Source organism: Lipophrys pholis (genome assembly GCF_963383615.2).
Source record: "Lipophrys pholis genome assembly, chromosome: 11".
In the NCBI taxonomy this organism is placed as follows: Eukaryota; Metazoa; Chordata; class Actinopteri; order Blenniiformes; family Blenniidae; genus Lipophrys; species Lipophrys pholis.
This window is the reverse complement of record NC_137631.1, coordinates 4474993-4493511: the sequence shown is the minus strand read 5'-3', so window position 1 is coordinate 4493511 and position 18519 is coordinate 4474993. Positions and strand designations below refer to the sequence as shown.

The following is an 18519-nucleotide window of genomic DNA, read 5'->3' as shown; positions in this document are numbered from 1 at the left end:
CCAACTCGTTGTTTGCCAACCGCCATAAAGAAGAAGAAGAAGCAGCAGCAGGTCTGCAGCACGCTGTGTTTCCCTGCACATGAGCACACGCCACAGCTAATCAGGAGCAGGGGCACAAGTGACAGTAAGATCAAACATATCCGAGTCTTTAACGTGGAAACAAGGCTGACATTGGTACCAGCGTTTCAACGATCCACGTGACGATGTCGTCTTTAAAGAGTGTTATCTTGAAGCAGCTCGGCTGTTAGCATAGCCACGAGCTCCACCGTGAATCCCGTTCATCAAATAATAAGTTAAAGTTGCTGACTGACAGAGTAAATCAAGTCTGTATCTTTAACTAACTGACAGTAAATCAAGTCTGTATCTTTAACCAACTGACAGAGTAAATCCTGTCTGTTTAGTGTTTACATGAGCGTCTTTAACCAAAGTGCTCTCAGAGTTAACATCCAGTCCTGTATACTGTCAGGATGTCAGGTTGTTGGTTTTTTTTCACAGGTTGTGACATGTCTGTACAATTCCACCTACAAACCAGGATGTAGTTGACAACGTATTTATGTTTGGTGCAGCCGAATGACTCAACATGAACCGATCCGTCCAAATCCATTTGCTGATTCCCTCTGATCGGTTTCAGGAGGACTGATCCGCCACCATGGCATCACCACGGCTGAGCTTCAGGAACATCACTGCCCTGGCTCCGATGGTCCGGGTGGGAACTCTGCCCATGAGACTGCTGGCTCTGGATTATGGTGCTGATGTGGTCTACTGCGAGGTAAAGACTTTCACTTGTGTGTATAATGCACAAAAGGCCTACATTCACACTTCAGAGTCCTCAAGTAACCTGAAATGCAGCATTTTACTTAATATCTCCGACTTTGTGGTGTCTTTTGTAGGAGCTGATCGACTTAAAAATGGTCCAGTGTCAAAGAGTGGTGAACAGTAAGTGTGTGTGTGTGTGTGTGTGTGTGTGTGTGTGTGTCATTCTTTATAGTCGTTATAGTTTGTGTAGTCTGCTGATGAGCGAGACGGACGTCTCCTGGACTTCTCACTGCACTTGTGTTTCCTCAGCTGTGCTGCAGACGGTGGATTTCGTCGCTCCAGATGATCGCGTGATGTTCAGGACCTGTGAGAGGGAGAAGGACAGAGTCGTGTTTCAGATGGTGAGCCGGAGAAACACCAGTCAAACTGTCAGTGCTTTGTAGATGGAAAAATCACAACAATGTGTCTTGCTTTCTTTCTAGGGAACAGCTGACCCGGACAGAGCTTTGGCTGTGGCCCGACTTGTGTGAGTTCAGTTAGATTCCACGAATAGGCGGACCACAGTCCGGGTCTGGACCCAGACACTGTCCCATACAGACCCGGCCCTACCTCCAGCCAAAACAGAAGGTTATGATTAGAAACCTGACAGGGATTGTTTTTGTTTAGTGGATGAGGAAAAGCTCTGACCAGTTGAACTCGAGTTAAGCCGTCACACGTGAAACCATGCAGCCAATCAAATCTGTGTATTTCAGGGATGAAACTTTGAGATTCTACAGCACAGACAGATGTGAGTTAACATAAGTGAGAAGAGTGGAAAGTAAGAGAAGGATAGCCGGTTGAGACTGTGAAAGTGAGAGAAGACGACGGGTGAGATGGAGAAAGTTGAAGAAAAATTCTAGTTGAAGACTCCTGTAGTATTTGTCATGCCAGTATTTACTGCCGTAGTATTTGTCATGCCAGTATTTGCAGTTTCTGCTGTCGACTGTTGTTCAGGGAGAAGGACGTGGCCGCTGTGGATGTGAATATGGGCTGTCCAAAGGAATACTCCACCAAGGTGAGTCTTGGCTTACCTTGCTGATGCTGTGACCTCCGACCCGGCGGATGACCTCTGACCTCTGACCTCTGCTGTCCTGCAGGGCGGGATGGGAGCTGCACTCCTGTCGGATCCAGACAAGATCGAAGCTGTGAGTCCTTCCCCGGAAAGGCCTTGACCTTCACTCCTCTGATTGGTAAAACGTGACGCCGTGTTTTTCTTCCAGATCCTGAAGAAGCTGGTGGCGGGAGTTTCTATCCCGGTGACGTGTAAGATCCGCATCCTGCCTTCAGTAAGTCATGGCTTCGTCACTTCATTTAAAGTTTTAGCTTTTTCTAAAACAAAGATGAAAATAGATTTAGTAACTCCTTGCATTCACTCTTTCTTGTTGCTAATACTTTGGTAGGATTAGTGGGTTTTTTTTTTGCTTGTCCACCCACCTCTTCAGGATTTACCCCAAATTCTGAATTTAACTCACGTTGGGGAATTTTTTTTCTGCCTTGTTTTTTTTCACCGAACATCCCAGTTATTGACTTCACCTGGTGGCCATCCTGTTGGATAATGCATCACCTAATATTCACCATATTTTCTGGACGATGCGTCGCACTGTATTTAATTGATCTTATACATCTAAATATACCAACACATGCCATCCGTGGTACTTGGGATAAACATACACAGTGGGTAAGATAAGTATTGAACACGTCACCTTTTTTGTCAAAATGACATGAAATTGTCAGCAGATGTTGTAACAACCCTTGTGATCCACACATACAAAGACCTCAAACCATAGAAGTCCATAGATGAAGTTGTGTGTAATAATGTGAAATGGCTCAGGGTAAATATATTGAATGCGTTTACTGAAATGTATTCAATACTTAGTATAAAAAGCCTTTATTGGTAACGTCGGCTTCAAGACGCAGGTGTGATTTTGGCCCATTCTTCCACACACGATCTTCAAATCTTGAAGGTTCCGTGAGCTTCTTCTATGAGCTCTGGTCTTTAGTTCTTCCCATAGATTTTCAGTTGATTGAAGTCAGGTGATTGGCTGGGCCGTTGCAGCGGCTTTATTTCCTTTCCCCTGAAACTAGGTGAGGGTTTCCTCGGCTGTGTGTTTGGGATCACTGGTCTTGCTGGAATGTCCCGCCTCGCTCCAGCTTGAATTTTTGAATTTTATTCCGGCGCTCTTCAGGAAAACAAAAACAGAACAAAAAACACTCAGTTATCAAACTGAAAGGGTGTAGGTTGAAGTAAAAGCTTATATGCACCTACCCCCATCGTCATCCTGGTAGACGGCAGCATATTTTGTATCTCGGTACATTTTTCCATTCACCTTTTTTCAATTATCTGAAGCTTTGCCAGGACCGTATGCTGAAGAGCTGCCCCACACCATGATGCTCCCACCTCCTTCACTGGTGGTCGGCTGTTTTGGGGCTGATGTGCGGTGCCAGTTGTCCTCCGGACATGAGGTGTGTTATGGCTTCCAAAGAGTTCAGTGTTGGTTCTCCCAGTGTTTCGCAGGCTTGTCCAAATGTTGTGCAGCAAACTTTAAACGAGCTTCGACATGCTTTTTCTTCAGCAATGGAGTCTTGGGTGGTGAGTGTTCAGACAGGTCATGGCGGTTGAATTCATTACTGATTGTCTTTGAAACAATTGCACCTGCTTAATGCAGGTCTTTGTGAAGCCCTCCCTCCACAAGTTGATCCTTGGCTCCTGGACAACTCTTCTGATGATCCTTTTCACTCCCCAGTCAGAAATCTTGCGAGCAGCACCTGGTTTATGGTTTTTGGTGAAATGATGTTCTTTTCACCCCAACGGTACTCACTGGAACAATCAGAAGTTTAGAAACGCTTCTGGAATCAATGCCAGCAATATGGTGCTGCCACAATAAGGTCTTGAGAGAGTTCTTTGCTTTGACCCATCATGAGATGTCTTTTGTGACGCCTTGGTAATGAGACACATTCTCATAATCCAGTCAGATGGAACTGAACCAGCTGATCTGAATTTTGAAATGACAAGAGGCAGGATTGCTTTTAAATTCCGGGTTGATTTCCGCTGATGTCTTGGCTTTCCACACTTTTCTTCACCTCCCTTTGTTCACGTGTTCAATACTTTTTAATGAGTCATTTCACCTTATTACACATAACTTCTTTTATGGACTTCTATGGCTTGATTTCTTTGTATGTGTGAATTACATGGGTTGTTACAACATCTGGTGACACTTTCATGTCAATAGCACCTTGAGAAATATATTGACTGAGACAAATGGTGACGTTTTTGATACTTATTCGACCTGCTGTGTAAATAGGTTTATTTAGTCTTTATGACACATTTTTTTTCGATCCGACCTTCCCCTCAGCGCAACTTCGAGTCCAGAAAATCCAATGTTTTAAAATGTGTTTTACAAATGAAATAACAGCCGTTCAGGTGCGGTGAGGAGGACTCCAACATATTCTTATACTCCATGAATCTCAGTTGCAGCTTTGTGTGAAAACCACCGAACGCAAGACCTGCACCTGATATTAAAGGGGGGGGGGGGTTAAAAGAAAAATTCTTTCACAAGGAGGAAATGTCCAGCAGAACCAGATTCAGAGTTTGAGAGCGTGTGACTGAACACAAATCAGATTACGGTTTCAGATCAGAGATCAGGAGGTTTGAGCTCGACAGTCAGGAAGGCATGAAAGGGAGCGAGACGCGGAGATAATGACATAAACTTGCACTGAAAGAGCAGAGAAACTCGCTGCACTTATTCACCTCCCAACAGTTTATAACTGAGAATACAGTGGTGTTCCCCCCCCCCCCCCCCCCCCCCCGCCCCCCCTTCCTGATTTCTTACTTTTTTGCATGTTTTACACACTTAAATGTTTCAGCTCAGACAAATTTAAACAGTTTTATTAATGAGGAAGAAAAAAAATCCAAAGCTCCACGGCCCTGAGTGAAAAAGTGTTTGTCCCCTAAACCTAATAAGTGGTTGGGCAACCCTTAGCAGCAACTATTGCAATCACTGAGGCAGATGATGCCTGCAGTTCTTTACATGTTGTTGTGGGTCTTCTGTCACCTCTTGGGTGAGTCGTCGCTGCGCTCTTGGGGTAACTTTGGTCGGCCGGCCACTCCTAGGGAAGTTCACCACTGTTCCGTGTTTTGGCCATTTGTGGATAACGGTTCTCACTGTGGTTCTCTGGAGTCCCAGAGCTTTAGAAATGTCTTTAGAACCTTTTCCAGACTCATAGATTACAATTACTTTTTTCTCATTTGTTCCTGAGTTTCTTTGGATCTCGGCTTGATGCTGTAGCTTTTCAGGATCTTTTAGTCAACGTCACTTTGTCAGGTCGGTCCTATTGAAGTGATTTCTAGACTGAGAACAGGTGAGCAGTAATCAGGCCTTCGTGTGGCTCCAGAACTCAGGTGTGATCAACCAGTTTTGTTTTAACAGGAGCTGGGGGACAAACACTTTTTCACTCAGGACCGTGTAGCTTTGGATTTTCTTCCTCCTTATTAATAAAACCCTTAATTTAAAAACTGCATTTAGTTTTTACTCGTGTTATCTTTGACTAACGTTTAAATTTGTTCGATGATCTGAAACATTGAAGTCTGGAAAACATGCAAAAAAGTAAGAAATCGGGAAGCGGGCCAACACTTTCTCACACCACTGTATGTGTAAAGGCTCCCACAGACCACGCGGTTCTCGGCCGTCTGAGACGGGAGATCAGGTCGTGGGAGAATCGTGAAAAAAAGACATGGCCGGGCTGAAGCCGGTCGGGCTTTGTGAATGGTTGTAAGGGGGAGGGATCGGTGGGAAGCCCACGACCACTTTCGGATTGTGTCTGATTTTTGGGGAGTCATAGCGGTGGCTGCTACTGCAAGACTTACTTCAAGCTCCTGTTGGAACATTACTCTCCAGGTTGTCTCTCTCTCTGGGCAACGACTGTGTCCATATTCTCCTCCTTCTCTTTTTTGGGGATTTCTTTCCAAACACATCAATGTTACAACGGTGAGGCTCCTTTCATGTGTATGTTTACATGAACCCCCCCCGTCAGCGTGTGTCCGTACAGTACAGAGGACATGATTATTTAAGTTTTTCTCGTCACTTGGATGACAACATGAATGCATAAATGTACGATTAACATAGTGGAGGACGTCTGTGTCGGCAGAATAGATTCTACTCACTTTGACTGTGTTCAGCTGCAGGAAACGGTGGACCTGGTGCAGAGGATCGAGAGGACCGGCGTGGCTGCTGTCGCTGTACACGGCAGGTGAACTCTTTTATTCACACGCATCAGGGTCAATGAACACAGCGTCCTCCTATTCTCTGCTTCTTGTTTATTTATAGTGGCAAGAAAAAGTATGTGAAGTAAGAATGTCCCAGTCAGAACAGCTTTACTTTCCCGATCTAATAGTTTCATTTTCATTTTATTTTTTATTTTGACCTTCAAAGTGGTTCAATGGTACCAAACAACATGGAAAAACAACATCTCTGTACTCTGAGTATACTCAAAAGCGCTGTTACCCTACACCGTGCTGCTTTGGAAAGGAATCGGGTTCAGTTTGTTTTTACATCAGCCCAGCTGTGAAGTACGGTGGAGGAAGCATCATGGTTTGAGGCTGCTTTGCTTCCTTGGCTACATGGGCGACTTAAATTCCGAACTTGATCAAATCATCTTTTTGGATAACATCAGCCACTGTCCACCAGCTGAAACGCAGGACAAGGTGTTGGATGAAAATTAGTTTTTTGAAGAAAGAAACGTGAATAATGTGGATGAGCCCGAAGTAGAACTGTCAGCAAGCTTAAACTAGATTTAAATACAAGGTTTCCATGACGTCTTCCATCAGCAAGTTTTAATACTGGGGTGGTATTAATGAAGGTCAGAAGTATTGAATTCCAAATGGATCACCTACTTTTGTCCCTGCCACTGTAAACGTTCCACATGTTCTCATTATCTTAATGTTGAGAAAAAGAAATTTCATATTTTTTCAATTGTTATTAATTGTGCAGATCTTTTTTTAAAATTCTTATTGCATTTGCTAGATAACACAATGAATATCTGTTTAGCTTTTTCTGGTAAATTGGGCACATTCTTCCCTGGATTTCAGCGTTCCTGCTGGATGTGTCGTTGAACCTTCACACTGTGGTTATGTGTTCAGGTTTAAGGAGGAGCGCCCCAGACATCCAGTCCACTGCGATTACATCCAGGCCGTCGCTCAGGCAGTTTCAGTCCCCGTCATCGCAAAGTGAGTACCAGCTGAGCGTGGCTGAACGGACAGAGAAATATGTTAAACTGTTAAACCATCTGTGGCGATGCATTACAAACGTTTGACAGAAAGTTTTATAGGAACATGTTTTCAAATCAGAAATATTTAAATGTCAAGAGTCAATTCAAATCCATCCCTGAATCTCTTTGGGTGTTCCGAGTCTCATCTAGTCACTATTGATTAGTTTAATTAACTATGAAGGGTCACAAGGTCACAAGGCTTATGACCAACGTCGTGTTGACTGTCCTTGACCCGAGCTCACGGTGTGACGTACAACCACCAATTTAGAGAGACGACTTAAGAGTTTGCCACGACGGAAAATCGCACAATGTGTAGGAGGCTTGAGACGAGTCCTTAAAGCCAACCACTGCTCTATATCTCCTGCAGCGGAGGCTCGCTGGACCTGGTCAAGACCAACGCTGACGTGGCAGAGTTCAAAAGAGCGAGCGGTGCCTCGTCAGTCATGCTGGCTCGAGCCGCCATGTGGAACGCCTCTGTGTTCAGCAGCCAGGGACCTCTTCCTCTGGAGAAGGTCATGGAGGATTACCTCAAATATGTGAGCCTTTCTATCACCAGCACCACACAGACTGGAGCGCCTCAGACTAATGACACACTGTCTTTGATTCAGGCAATTCGGTACGACAACAACGCCTTCAACACAAAGTACTGTCTGTGCCAGATGCTCAGAGACAAGGTGGAGTCGCCTCTGGGAAAGCAGGTGCAGGCAGCTCAGACCAACACCGAGATCAGGTACCAGACTGTGTCATGGTAAAAACCCCTCGTTGTGAGCGGCCTTTAATGCGAGGGGACGTTTCTGTGTTGCAGCAAGGCGTATGGCCTGCAGACGTTTTACCAGCACACTCAGGAGGAACTGCAGGCCCGGAGAGACACTTCACAGACGAGCAGCCAGCCGGAGCGACCCGTCATGGACGGAGACGTCACTACCATGGCCATCAGGTTTGAACGGTCAGTCTGTCACTCCGCATCAACAAACATGATCTTTTGTAAATCCTTTAAAATGTATAAAGTATCACTATGGTACAATTTCCAGTTAAAAGTTACTCCTTATACTGAAAACCATCTGAAATGCAGTACTTTAAGCCGCGGTCCCACCGCACTTTTTGTGTCGGAACGGGTTTTTCTTTTGGTCCCACTGAAAAAGTTGTGGATGTTATTGAAAAAATCGTAACCACCGGTTACACTTTTCGTCACCTCTCCGTTGAGGGGAAGGACTGAGGACGGGGTCTTATAAGGAGGAGCGACAAGGCAGCTGTCTGCTGATTGGTAGTGACGAGTTTCACTCTCGACTTTTCCGCAATATTTAAATATTTCATCGGCTGTAAACCCTCCCGTCGTTTACATACGCCGCTTTGCGAACAGGGGTTGTTTGGTTAACTGGGTTTATTGAAATGTTGGCGCCCGACACAACACCGCGGGTCTTTCAACGAGGTGCAGACGCTCCTCCCTGTAGCAGGAGAGGAGGAGACGTTGCCGTTCACAATGAGAACGTTTATGCTGTGCCACAGAGCGCGAGGCTCACAGCTTAAGCCGGCCGCCGCTGGCCGCTTCCGCGTTCTTCGCTCGACACCTCCCCGCGTTGTTCACAACCCCGCCTACATTTTAACCGTACTGTCTGCGGTGGGATCCAGCGACAGAGTTGGGTCTGAGTGCGCTTTGCCACACTGTACCCTCCCACCCCGCCCCGCTCTGCCACATCCTGCATGGTGGAACCACGACTATAGTGAGATTAGAAGAGACCCGATCGCGAAATGCCAAATAGTTTTACCAGACACTGGTCCAGTAATCAGGCAGTTTTTTACTGGACCGAAGTAAAGTTTGATGAAAATATTGAACTACTCCCCAAGTTATTGTTTATTTGCAAAACTATGAAGAACAAGACAGGTTTATGGTAATACAAAGTTTATTAACATCACAAACTGTCAAAACAGATTTGAAACATAATTTCAATATAATGTGAAAAAAGAACAACAAATTCACAACAATAAACGCTAAATACTTCAGCAGTCAACAACTTATCTGACTGTATTTAACAAATGACTCTGGAACCTTGTCATAATGTGAAAAAAGAACAAGAAAATCAAAATGAACACCAAATACTTCAGCGGTTAACTTATCTGAGTGACTAAAATTCACAAATGACTTTTGGCTCTCATTACAAATTAAGTGAGCATCACCACACAGGAACCGGAAATCACCGCCGAGTCATGTGACGTGACATCGCCATTCAAAATGGCGGCGCCCATAGATATGAAAGACTCTGAGGTAATTCTTGGCTTTTTCAGAGTGATAAATGAAAAATTCGGACATGAGACCAGTTTTAAGAGGATATTAACCGGACCAAGGGCATTTTTATCGGTAATGACCGACTGTCCGACGTGTTTCGCGATCACTGGATCTGGGGCCACGGATCAGTTTTCCAGCAGTAGCATTAAAGCCACACTGTGATAGAAAAACATGCTGCTGAATGCTGCAAATTCTAGAAATTGTTGGACACTTCACTGCTTTGTGTTGTGCAACAGGAAGCACTTTAAAACTAAATAAAAGTTCCAAGCAGAGTCTAATGCAGGGGTGTCGAACTCCAGGCCTCGAGGGCCGCAGCCCTGCACGTTTTCAATGTCTCCCTCCCCTGAATGTCCTGATGGTTCATCACCACATTCAGCACAAAGCCAGATAACGAGCTGCTCATTGCAATCAGCTGTGTTGAAGCTGGGAGACATGCAAAACGTGCAGGGCCGCGGCCCTCGAGGCCTGGAGTTCGACACGTGTGGTCTAATGGGTCCTTGCACACCCACGCAAAATGGAACGTGGTGCATGTTGAGGTTTGGTGCAGAGTGTGAGGGAGTATTACATCAATGTGTCAAAAATATCAAATTCTGTGGCTCACACGGTACTATACAGAGATCCCCCACTCCCCCAGCTAAAGTCACTGTTGGTATCCAAATGACCCGATGTGAGGTTTCTCAGGCCACATCCACACCAGACAAAACAATCTTGTTTCTCCCCGAGGTTCTCAAAAAAAACATCCGTTCACAAACACGGCTCAACATGAGGCTTCGGGGCATGTAGTACACATGCCAGGCCTTGAGGGGCACTGTGACTCACCAAACACATCAGAAACGCAGAAGAAGACGGAGCACATACAAATTTAGAATTAGAGTCCTGCTCATAAACTTCTAGTTCTATAGGTCTATGGTCCTGCTCCTCCTTCTAACTAGCCTCAGTAGCTTCTGCAGCTCGACCGGAGCTTGTGGTCCGTGATTGTTGTGGTTATTTGATGACATTGCAGGCCATGGTGGGTGGGGGGGGTTAAGTCATCTTTTTCCACAGATGATCGTCTTTGCCATCCACACATTAGGGGGTTGGACAGCACAAGCCGGGGTTTTAGAATTTCCCCTCTCTGGGACTGGTGTTAAAAAAAAACAACCCTTTTCATGCTTCTAAAACGCCGCCTCGTCTGGATGATAGACCAGAAACAGCTTGTTTAGGTTAACCGCCTTGCTGGTGTGGACGGCCCCTCAGCCTCGGTAGGAGGAGTTCAACATGAGATTTTCACAACAACACCAAATGGTTGACTTCCTGTTGGGTCTAGAGTTTGAGTGTCATTGCATTTTTACATTTTCTAATGTGCTTTATATTCTGACCAGTCTCAAGGACGATATCACAAAGTTTGGGGCCATGGTATGTGAAAATGTAATTCCTTAAACTTCCTCTTACCAATAGGTGGTGCTATGACTGCGAATGTACATTTGCATATGGATGTGTTCAGGGCAGAGTTACACATCACTTCCTGTTTAATGGTGAACCATCACCATCATCGGACCGCCACGGCCACGCCATTTGAGATTACAGTTAAATTTTCATCAGGAAGGCCTGTTGTGTGTACATACTGGCCAGAATTCAGGTCTCTACGACTTAAAGCCCTGAAGGATTGTGTTCCATGCATGACTCAGATAACGGACTTCCTGTTGGGTTTACAGTATGGGTGCCAGTGACATTTTTGTGCAGCTTGAGTGGGTGAAACGTGTTGTATGTGTTGTTCCTAGGGAATGTTACAAATGTGAAAACAGCGTAGGAGGCCATTTAACCAGGCACATGCACAGTGACTATAAAAGTCCCCACCCAACAGAACACAATAACTGTGAAAACTTTGCGAAGACATCTGGAATTCATCGTCCTAGAATCCCTCCCATGTACACCTCCGAATCTTTAATTAGAAATTGATTAATTTGCAATGGAATTGTCCCAAACCTGAGCTTTCTTCCGCACATAATCACTATTCTTATACCGATGATATGTTAATCCCAGGTTTAAAGAGGAGAGATTTGAGGGTGTGCTCTGTGTGTTTGCGTTTCAGAAGAGAGTATCCACCTCAGATCACCCCCAAGATGTTCCTGCTGGAGTGGAGCCGTAAGGAGAAGCTGGAGCAGCCGCACTACGACACGGTGAGCATTATCTCTTGTCGGCGCTTTGCCACGGAAGAGGCCGCCCTCGTCCCAGTTTCAAACTTCTCCCTTAATCCAAGAAGTTGTAAACCGGTTCCTCCAAATCCACAGCCCTGTCGGATTCCATGCTTGTAGCTTCTTCCAGGCGAGTTAGCCGGCCCTGGCGGTCTGCAGAGCGAGCGGCTAGTAGATCCATCTTGTTGATTGGAGCTTCACACTTACTCTTATATTGTTTTCCAGCCTCGCGATCTTGGCCACCACATTTCGTTCCGAGCCGGTTCTCGCAGCCATCAGCGCGGCCATGTTCAGCGATGCGGCGTTGCTGTCGGTAGCCTGAGCTGCCTCCTTTCTTTTAACTGCCTTTGGATCCAGACATTGCAGGCAGTTGTTTCAGAGTGTCAACACTTGCAGTAATGTCTCAGCTGTAGTGTCAGAAATGGCACTATTTATATGAAAAAGTAGCATATCCGTGCAGAGCGACACAACTACACGTCTTTACATGTCACCGCTCAAGAAAGTACATTTTTGAATTCTATAATCACGGCCCTACTTGTATTGAAATTGCTGATATATTTCACAATAGAATTCAGCTTGTTGTTTGTTGACTTAGTGGCACTACAGTTTGACATTACCATATATTCTGGACTATAAGAGACTTGTGTTATTTGACGTGTGCATGTGCGTGTGTGTTTCAGGTGGAGCGCAGTCAGGATCGATCATTTCAGTCCACAGTGACTGTAGCCGAGAAGAAATACAGATCCTCTCTTTGGTCAGTATAAAACCAACACAGACAGAATTCCTTATAAATTCCTAAAACAATTTGATCTTCGAGGTTGAAAACTGTGAAATCAAATGAGATTTTGTTTGTAATCTTGCATGTCAAAGCTGAAGGGATGCTGTGAGAATTTTAATAAGTGTTGATTCTGCATGTTGGCCTTCTTTAATATTGAATATTAGATATCGTGAAATTACGGTGGCCCAGAAGGGCCAACAACACAACACAACAACAAAGAGTCGCAACACAACTACAAAGTCGCAACACAACAGTCGCAACAAAAGCCGCAACACAACAACCAAGAGTTGCAACACAACAACAAAAGCCGCAACACGACAACAAAGAGTCGCAACACGACAACAAAGAGTCGCAACACAACTACAAAAGCCACAACACAACAACAAAGAGTCGCAACACAACAACAAAACGCCACATCGGAAGGACGCAGCAGTCGGAGAAGTTTTAAGAACTTTTCTTGGTGTGTTGTGGCTTTTGTTGTTGTGTTGTGTTGTTGGCCCTTCTGGGCCACCGTATGAAATACTGGGAGAAGTTCTTGAATGGATTGAAATTGGTCCAATCATTGATTCACAACCAGCAATGTGATTTATATTCTCTGAAAACTGTAAAGCTGTAAATTAGCCTTCAGAGAATTTTCTGTTTCTCTTCCTTTTCCCACAGTTTTTTTGATATTATTATTATTACTATTGGTATTATCTCGCCGTCCTCGTGCATTAAAGTGAGATACAGCATTGAAACATGAACTTTGCTCTACTCGAATCATGCAGAGTTAAAGATCCTCAGAAAGATTTCTTTGAGTAAAAACTGCTTTTCATCACATTGCTTTCAGGGAGAAGTCGAAGAAGTTCGCTGAGCAGGCATCTGCTATCGTCTGTCTTCGCACCCTGGGAATCCCGGAGGGTCGGATCGGAGAGGAAGACTCCGGCCTGGTCTCCAAGAGGAAGAGGGAGGGGAAGATCAACGGCTCCGCGGAGGAGAAGCGAAAGAAGCTGCATGTGGCCTCCATCCCAGAAACCGTGAGCTCAGGGGTCGCAGTGGAAACCAACGGTGACCATCACAGAGCAGAACAACCGTAGAGTGGCGCTTGACCGTGTGGCGGTGGACGATTGGACTCGATCGTGTTCTTATTTTCAGTTTGTTTCTTTCATTCATCCAGAACTCCTCTTTCACCTCTTCAGACTGGATCTGTTTTTACTTTGGACGAAAATCAACCAACCTTCTGTTTTGATATTTGTTCAGTCTTAACTCTCCGATGAGCTTCAGTTGATGGTTGGACCAGATCCTCATGGTGCCTTAAGGAGCAGATTTTCTTTTATATTCTTATTGTTTCGTTTCAGAAAAGGTTTGAAGGGATTTCTGTTTGTGAGGAAAAAGGTTTCTGCATGAATTTATCATCAAACATGATCTGTTCTGCATCTTTGTGGGAGTACTCATATCTTTTATTGCACATCAACGTCCAATATCCGCAGTGCAGCTGGAACAAGGTCAACGCTGGACTTAATCTGGGCTCCAGGCCTTCCAGTAGCTGATCAGAGCTGCTCAGTAGGAAATCTGGATTATTTTGTCTTCCACTGCTTCTTCAGCTCATTAATATACTTCATATGGTGTGAATGTCTTCCATCTCCTGAGCTCCATCTGGGTGCAGCAACCATGACATTACATGTCCTCCAGCTCGATGGACTGGAGGTTTTTTGGTTCTGTGGTGTAGACCCCGAGGTGGCAGATCAGCCCTAAAGAAGCTCCCTCCGCTGTGCTGCAGTGTTTGGGTGACGTTCCCATATTAATGGGCGTCCCATTATTTCAACATAAGTAGTGATCAAGAGTACCAAGGTGCACAAAGTCTGCACACTGCCTGTTCAATGATTGGTGTAGATTTCTTTAGTTTTGACTCCAACGGCCCTCTTTTGAAATCCTGTTCCAACTCCCAGTCTGGTGCAAACCAGTCTGTGTTAATGGAACGACCACAGAAGCATATTTTGTGTTTTCAAGAGCATAACTCTTCAGCTTTATTAACACCCTCTTTGTTGTCCAATCCTGGGAGACCCCTGTTGTGTCCTTTCTGTCGGCAACAGACCTGACTACACAGAGGGGATCTATATTTTGGGGAGTTTTGGAGAGATCTGGACACCACTGTTCTCAGATATCTGGTGTTTGTCCATTATTAGTTGTCTTGATTAACAGTCAGTTTGTGTACACATCGTTTATATCAGACATGTCAGTGTAGATCTAATAAGTTAATGCAGAAAACTGACATTTCAGAGGTTTCTCGGACTTGCAAGCTTTTGTATGTATGAAACGTTTGTGCCTGTTCATCTCTGTTGCCTCCATGTCTGTTTGAAACAGGTGGAATGAAAGCCTCCCTTTGGTTTGCTGGAGATCAGTTTGAAGCCATTGAAAGACATTCTTTGGTGTTGTGTTCAAGGAGCCTGGAAAACACGTCATCACCCTGTTACCTTTAAGACCGCTGGGAAACGCCAGCTCTCATTAATCCGCTCCAAAAGCCACATTCGGTGTATAATCCTGGAAAGTAGATTAATCCAGCGATACTGCATGCTGTGTGGTGTTCAAACATAACCAGTCCAAGTCACTCAATGAACTTCACTCAGCTTTAAGATGGAATATTTGCAAATAAAACTCCTCTGTGAAGAAGTTCTTCAGTCTTCACATTATTAGGTCAAACAAGAAAGTCTCACAAATCTTAGTGTTACGGGGAAAGATGAATAAGTTAAACTAACACAGTATTCAAGCTTGCCTGAAAATGTCATGTGCTCCAATCTTTTTATACAGTGTCACATATAAGGACGCTCAGGCGAATGAGTGGCACATTAAAATATACAAGAGTTTCAAGGTTCATGTATTGGAATGTAAAAAGTTCCGTGTGTGTACACACACACACACACACACACACACACACACACACACACATTTAATCCTGGGCTGAGAGTAATCCACCCTCCCACCTGGGAAATTTGGTTTATTCTAATTAAATATTAGATCAAATTAATCTAATTCACCATTAAAACATCTTAACTGACTAAGGAGAAAAATAAACATTGAGTAACATACCACTGAAACTTTACTGACACGGTTTAATGTTGGACATTAAAAGTTCTTACTGTGTAAAGTCCTTTATTTGTCACAAACTAGGAAAGTAGTAAGACGCTGGTTTGGGCTTGTGTGAAGGCCCGTCAGTATTTGGTGTGGCCACTGTTTGCCTCATGCAGTTGTGGCAGGGTGTTTTTATTAAAAAGGTTGCAGACAACGCCACCTGGGGAATTTTGCCTCAGGAGATAGTTCTAAAACATTCAAAGAACTCGCAGATTCGCTCACAAATCAGGGCTGGAGACGTGATTTCCCACACTACAAACTTTATTTTCAATCAATTAAAAGGGGTACTGTGATCATTAAAACCAGGGCAACCATTGAAAAGATGCCGTGAACAGGTGGGTTTGCTATGTGGAGGAACAAAAAGGAATAACTACAGGAAGCAGAGGGTCGGTCTTACCGAGGCAGCCGGCAGAAAAGAGGCTCAACCTACACCACCACGAGACACACCAAACCAAGGACACCAAACGTGAGTGGCACTGCACAGAAAAGGGAAACACCGCCACCGGGGTGTCCGGCTGCCACGCGCCGAGGGCCCACAGCTCCTGTCAGCATAAAAGAAAAACTGTAACTACACCCAGCCAGTGTGCGAACTGTACCACGGCTGTCAGGGGTTGTTGATCGTGACATGTGGAATGTCGGTCCAGTCCTCTTCACTGGCTGGATATTGGCAGGAACTGGAACACGCTGTCCTCTACACCAATCCAGAGCATCCCAGACATGGTCAATGGGAGACATGTCCAGTGAGTATACTGGCCATGCAGGAACTGGGATGTTTTGAGCTTCCAGTTATTGTGTACGGATCCTTCAAAGTAGGTCCGTGCATTATAGTGCTGCGACATGAGCTGGTGGTCTTTGATGAATGGCACAACAATGGGCCTCCCTCGGGGTCTCGGGATCTCTGTGCAGTGAAAACGCCATCAATAAAATGCACCGTAACATACGCCCACCCACACCATAATTCCACCGCCACCATGGGACGGTCAATTCACAACGCTGACGTTGACAAACTGCTCACCCTCACGACGACGCCTGTACAGTGAAAACCAGGATTAATCGGTGAAGATTACTTGTGGCTGCGTTTATGTGTAAAGGCCCAAACGCAGAGAAACATCATTGTTTTTAAAACACCAGAGTATGTGTAAATGTGGCCTAATACCAGTGGGGGATTTTGCAATGGGCGAAGTGGGCAGCTGCCCAGGGCGCAAACTCAACAGGGGCGCACCGTGCACCGACTCAGATACCGTCTCGTGACTCCGCCCCCTGTCTGCGCAGACAGCTGTCAGCTCGTGCAGTTGAAACCAGAGCAACATCACGGCTCAGACACAAATGTTCTCTTTTAAGACTGAAACAGTTCAGGGTGAGGGTTACTCTATTTATTTACATACTTGTAAACAACCACAAGTAGATGCTTTTAGAAAATGAATGTGTTTTGGGGCTGGTTTACTTGAAATGACAGTTACTCTGAGTTTAGGGAAAACAAAAGGTATATCAGGTATATTTTCAAACAACACATCAATTCATCTTTCACTGCATTTTAGAATGCTTTGATAGAAACCTCAAAAAAGACCAAGTGCAAATTAAACTGCTTTTTTAAGCTCTTAGATTTCCAGTCATTAATAAATATGAGCATATCTAAACATTTATAAACATTAACAAACCTGGAAACCTTTTCAAAATTCTGAACACATTTCTGTTTGTGTGCATTGAAAAATAACTATGATGGAGAAAGTTGAACCTGACCTGCAGCTTTTCAGACAAATTTCTCCTTTCAAAAGGTAAATTAGAAGAGACGTGACAGAGTTAATAATCAGAGACTGACCGCCCTCTATTGACCAGCCGCCACTGGTGGGGAAAATAATAAAACTGAGTCCTGTACGCTGGACAAGAATGTCCCAATCAGAAATACCACCTCACTTTATCAGAAAAAATGTACCTTTCAACCCACAACCCTGGTCAAGAGAAGAAATCCTGAGTTTTTCATCCATCAAAGCTTTATTTTAGCTCCAAATCACAAAGGTGCTTCCATTTTGAAAGTGTTCTCTGCTGTTAGGATGCTGTCCGACGACGCCACATGGCCTGGCGAGCTCCTGTCTCAGTCGTCCTCTGGCTCCTCCCCGGCCTCCCGCAGACAGACGAGGAAGGCCCTGAGGGACTTGAGGACCACATCTCTTCCCTGATGCTCTTCAGGATCATATATATATAGAAATAATAACTATAAATACAATTCGTTTGACCAAAAAATAAATACTAAATAAACTAAACCTGCCATGAGCTCATTCAGAAGCTCCAAAATTACATCACTGGGTAGGCCATATGCAGGTGTTGTTTATAAAAAAGACTGTCTCCAACTCATGTGTTTACTGTATCTTTTTTTACACGTCAACGTTCATTAAATCAGGTCTGCAAAGAACAAAGAACAGTGCCACCTGCCGGTCAGATCCAGTCTTTTAGCTTTACAAAATTTACCTTTTACCTCACCTGGACTGGTGTCTTCACCTGAGGAATCACTGGACTGTTTTACCCTGGTTGATACAAGGACACTTGGTGGAGTTTTCTCCCAAGTTAACCCAACAATCTGCCTTTTAGATCCAATTCCTCAACACTTTTTAAATCATTTTATGGGTTCTTTGAGGAACAACAGGTGTTTTCCCCAGCACCTTTAAAATGACCGTGGTGAGGCCCCTTATGAAGAGCAGTTTAGACCCCAATGTTCTTAATAACTACCGTCCTGTATCCAACGTACCAGTTTTAAGCAAAATTGTAGATATTTTTTATTTTTTATTCAATTAAATGATTTTTTTCTTAGAAATAACATTTTAGAGACGCATCAGTCTGGTTTTAGGAAGAACCACAGCACAGAGACAGCCCTTTTAAAGATTTTAAATGACATCAGGTGCAATCAAGACTCCCAACAGCTCACAGTCTTTATTTTATTGGATCTTCGCGCTGCTTTTGACACCATTGATCATGTCATTTTATTAGATAGACTCAGGAATCCGGCCGGCGTCTCTGGCAGTGACGTGCAGTCAGGGGAGGCAGGTGAGGCACTGCCTCACCTGCCATCATGGAAAGAAAAAAAATGTAAAAAGAAAAAAAAAAAATTAAATTGTTATATG

At 44.5% G+C, this 18519-nt stretch overlaps 1 protein-coding gene across 3 annotated transcripts; it reads left to right on the top strand.

Moving 5' to 3' along the window:
- Nucleotides 1–10: 10 nt before the first annotated feature.
- On the top strand, nt 11–15415 carry dus2 (dihydrouridine synthase 2). Of its 3 annotated transcripts, none has more exons than XR_013935813.1 (16): nt 11–124; nt 632–769; nt 891–936; nt 1066–1157; nt 1239–1282; nt 1750–1810; nt 1893–1940; nt 2016–2081; nt 5972–6042; nt 6932–7018; nt 7427–7595; nt 7668–7789; nt 7865–8005; nt 11415–11502; nt 11743–12271; nt 13125–13714. XR_013935813.1 is itself a non-coding variant. In XM_080475593.1 (16 exons), exons 2-16 carry the CDS (start codon nt 650–652, stop codon nt 13369–13371), a joined length of 1476 nt encoding a protein of 491 aa, XP_080331719.1. In that variant the 5' UTR covers nt 22–124; nt 632–649; the 3' UTR covers nt 13372–15415. The 3 variants fall into 3 exon arrangements, 2 of the variants coding, with proteins under 2 accessions (XP_080331719.1, XP_080331720.1); XM_080475593.1 differs by having other exon boundaries at nt 22–124; nt 12198–12271; nt 13125–15415; XM_080475594.1 differs by having other exon boundaries at nt 22–124; nt 7865–7996; nt 12198–12271; nt 13125–15409.
- Nucleotides 15416–18519: the final 3104 nt, after the last annotated feature.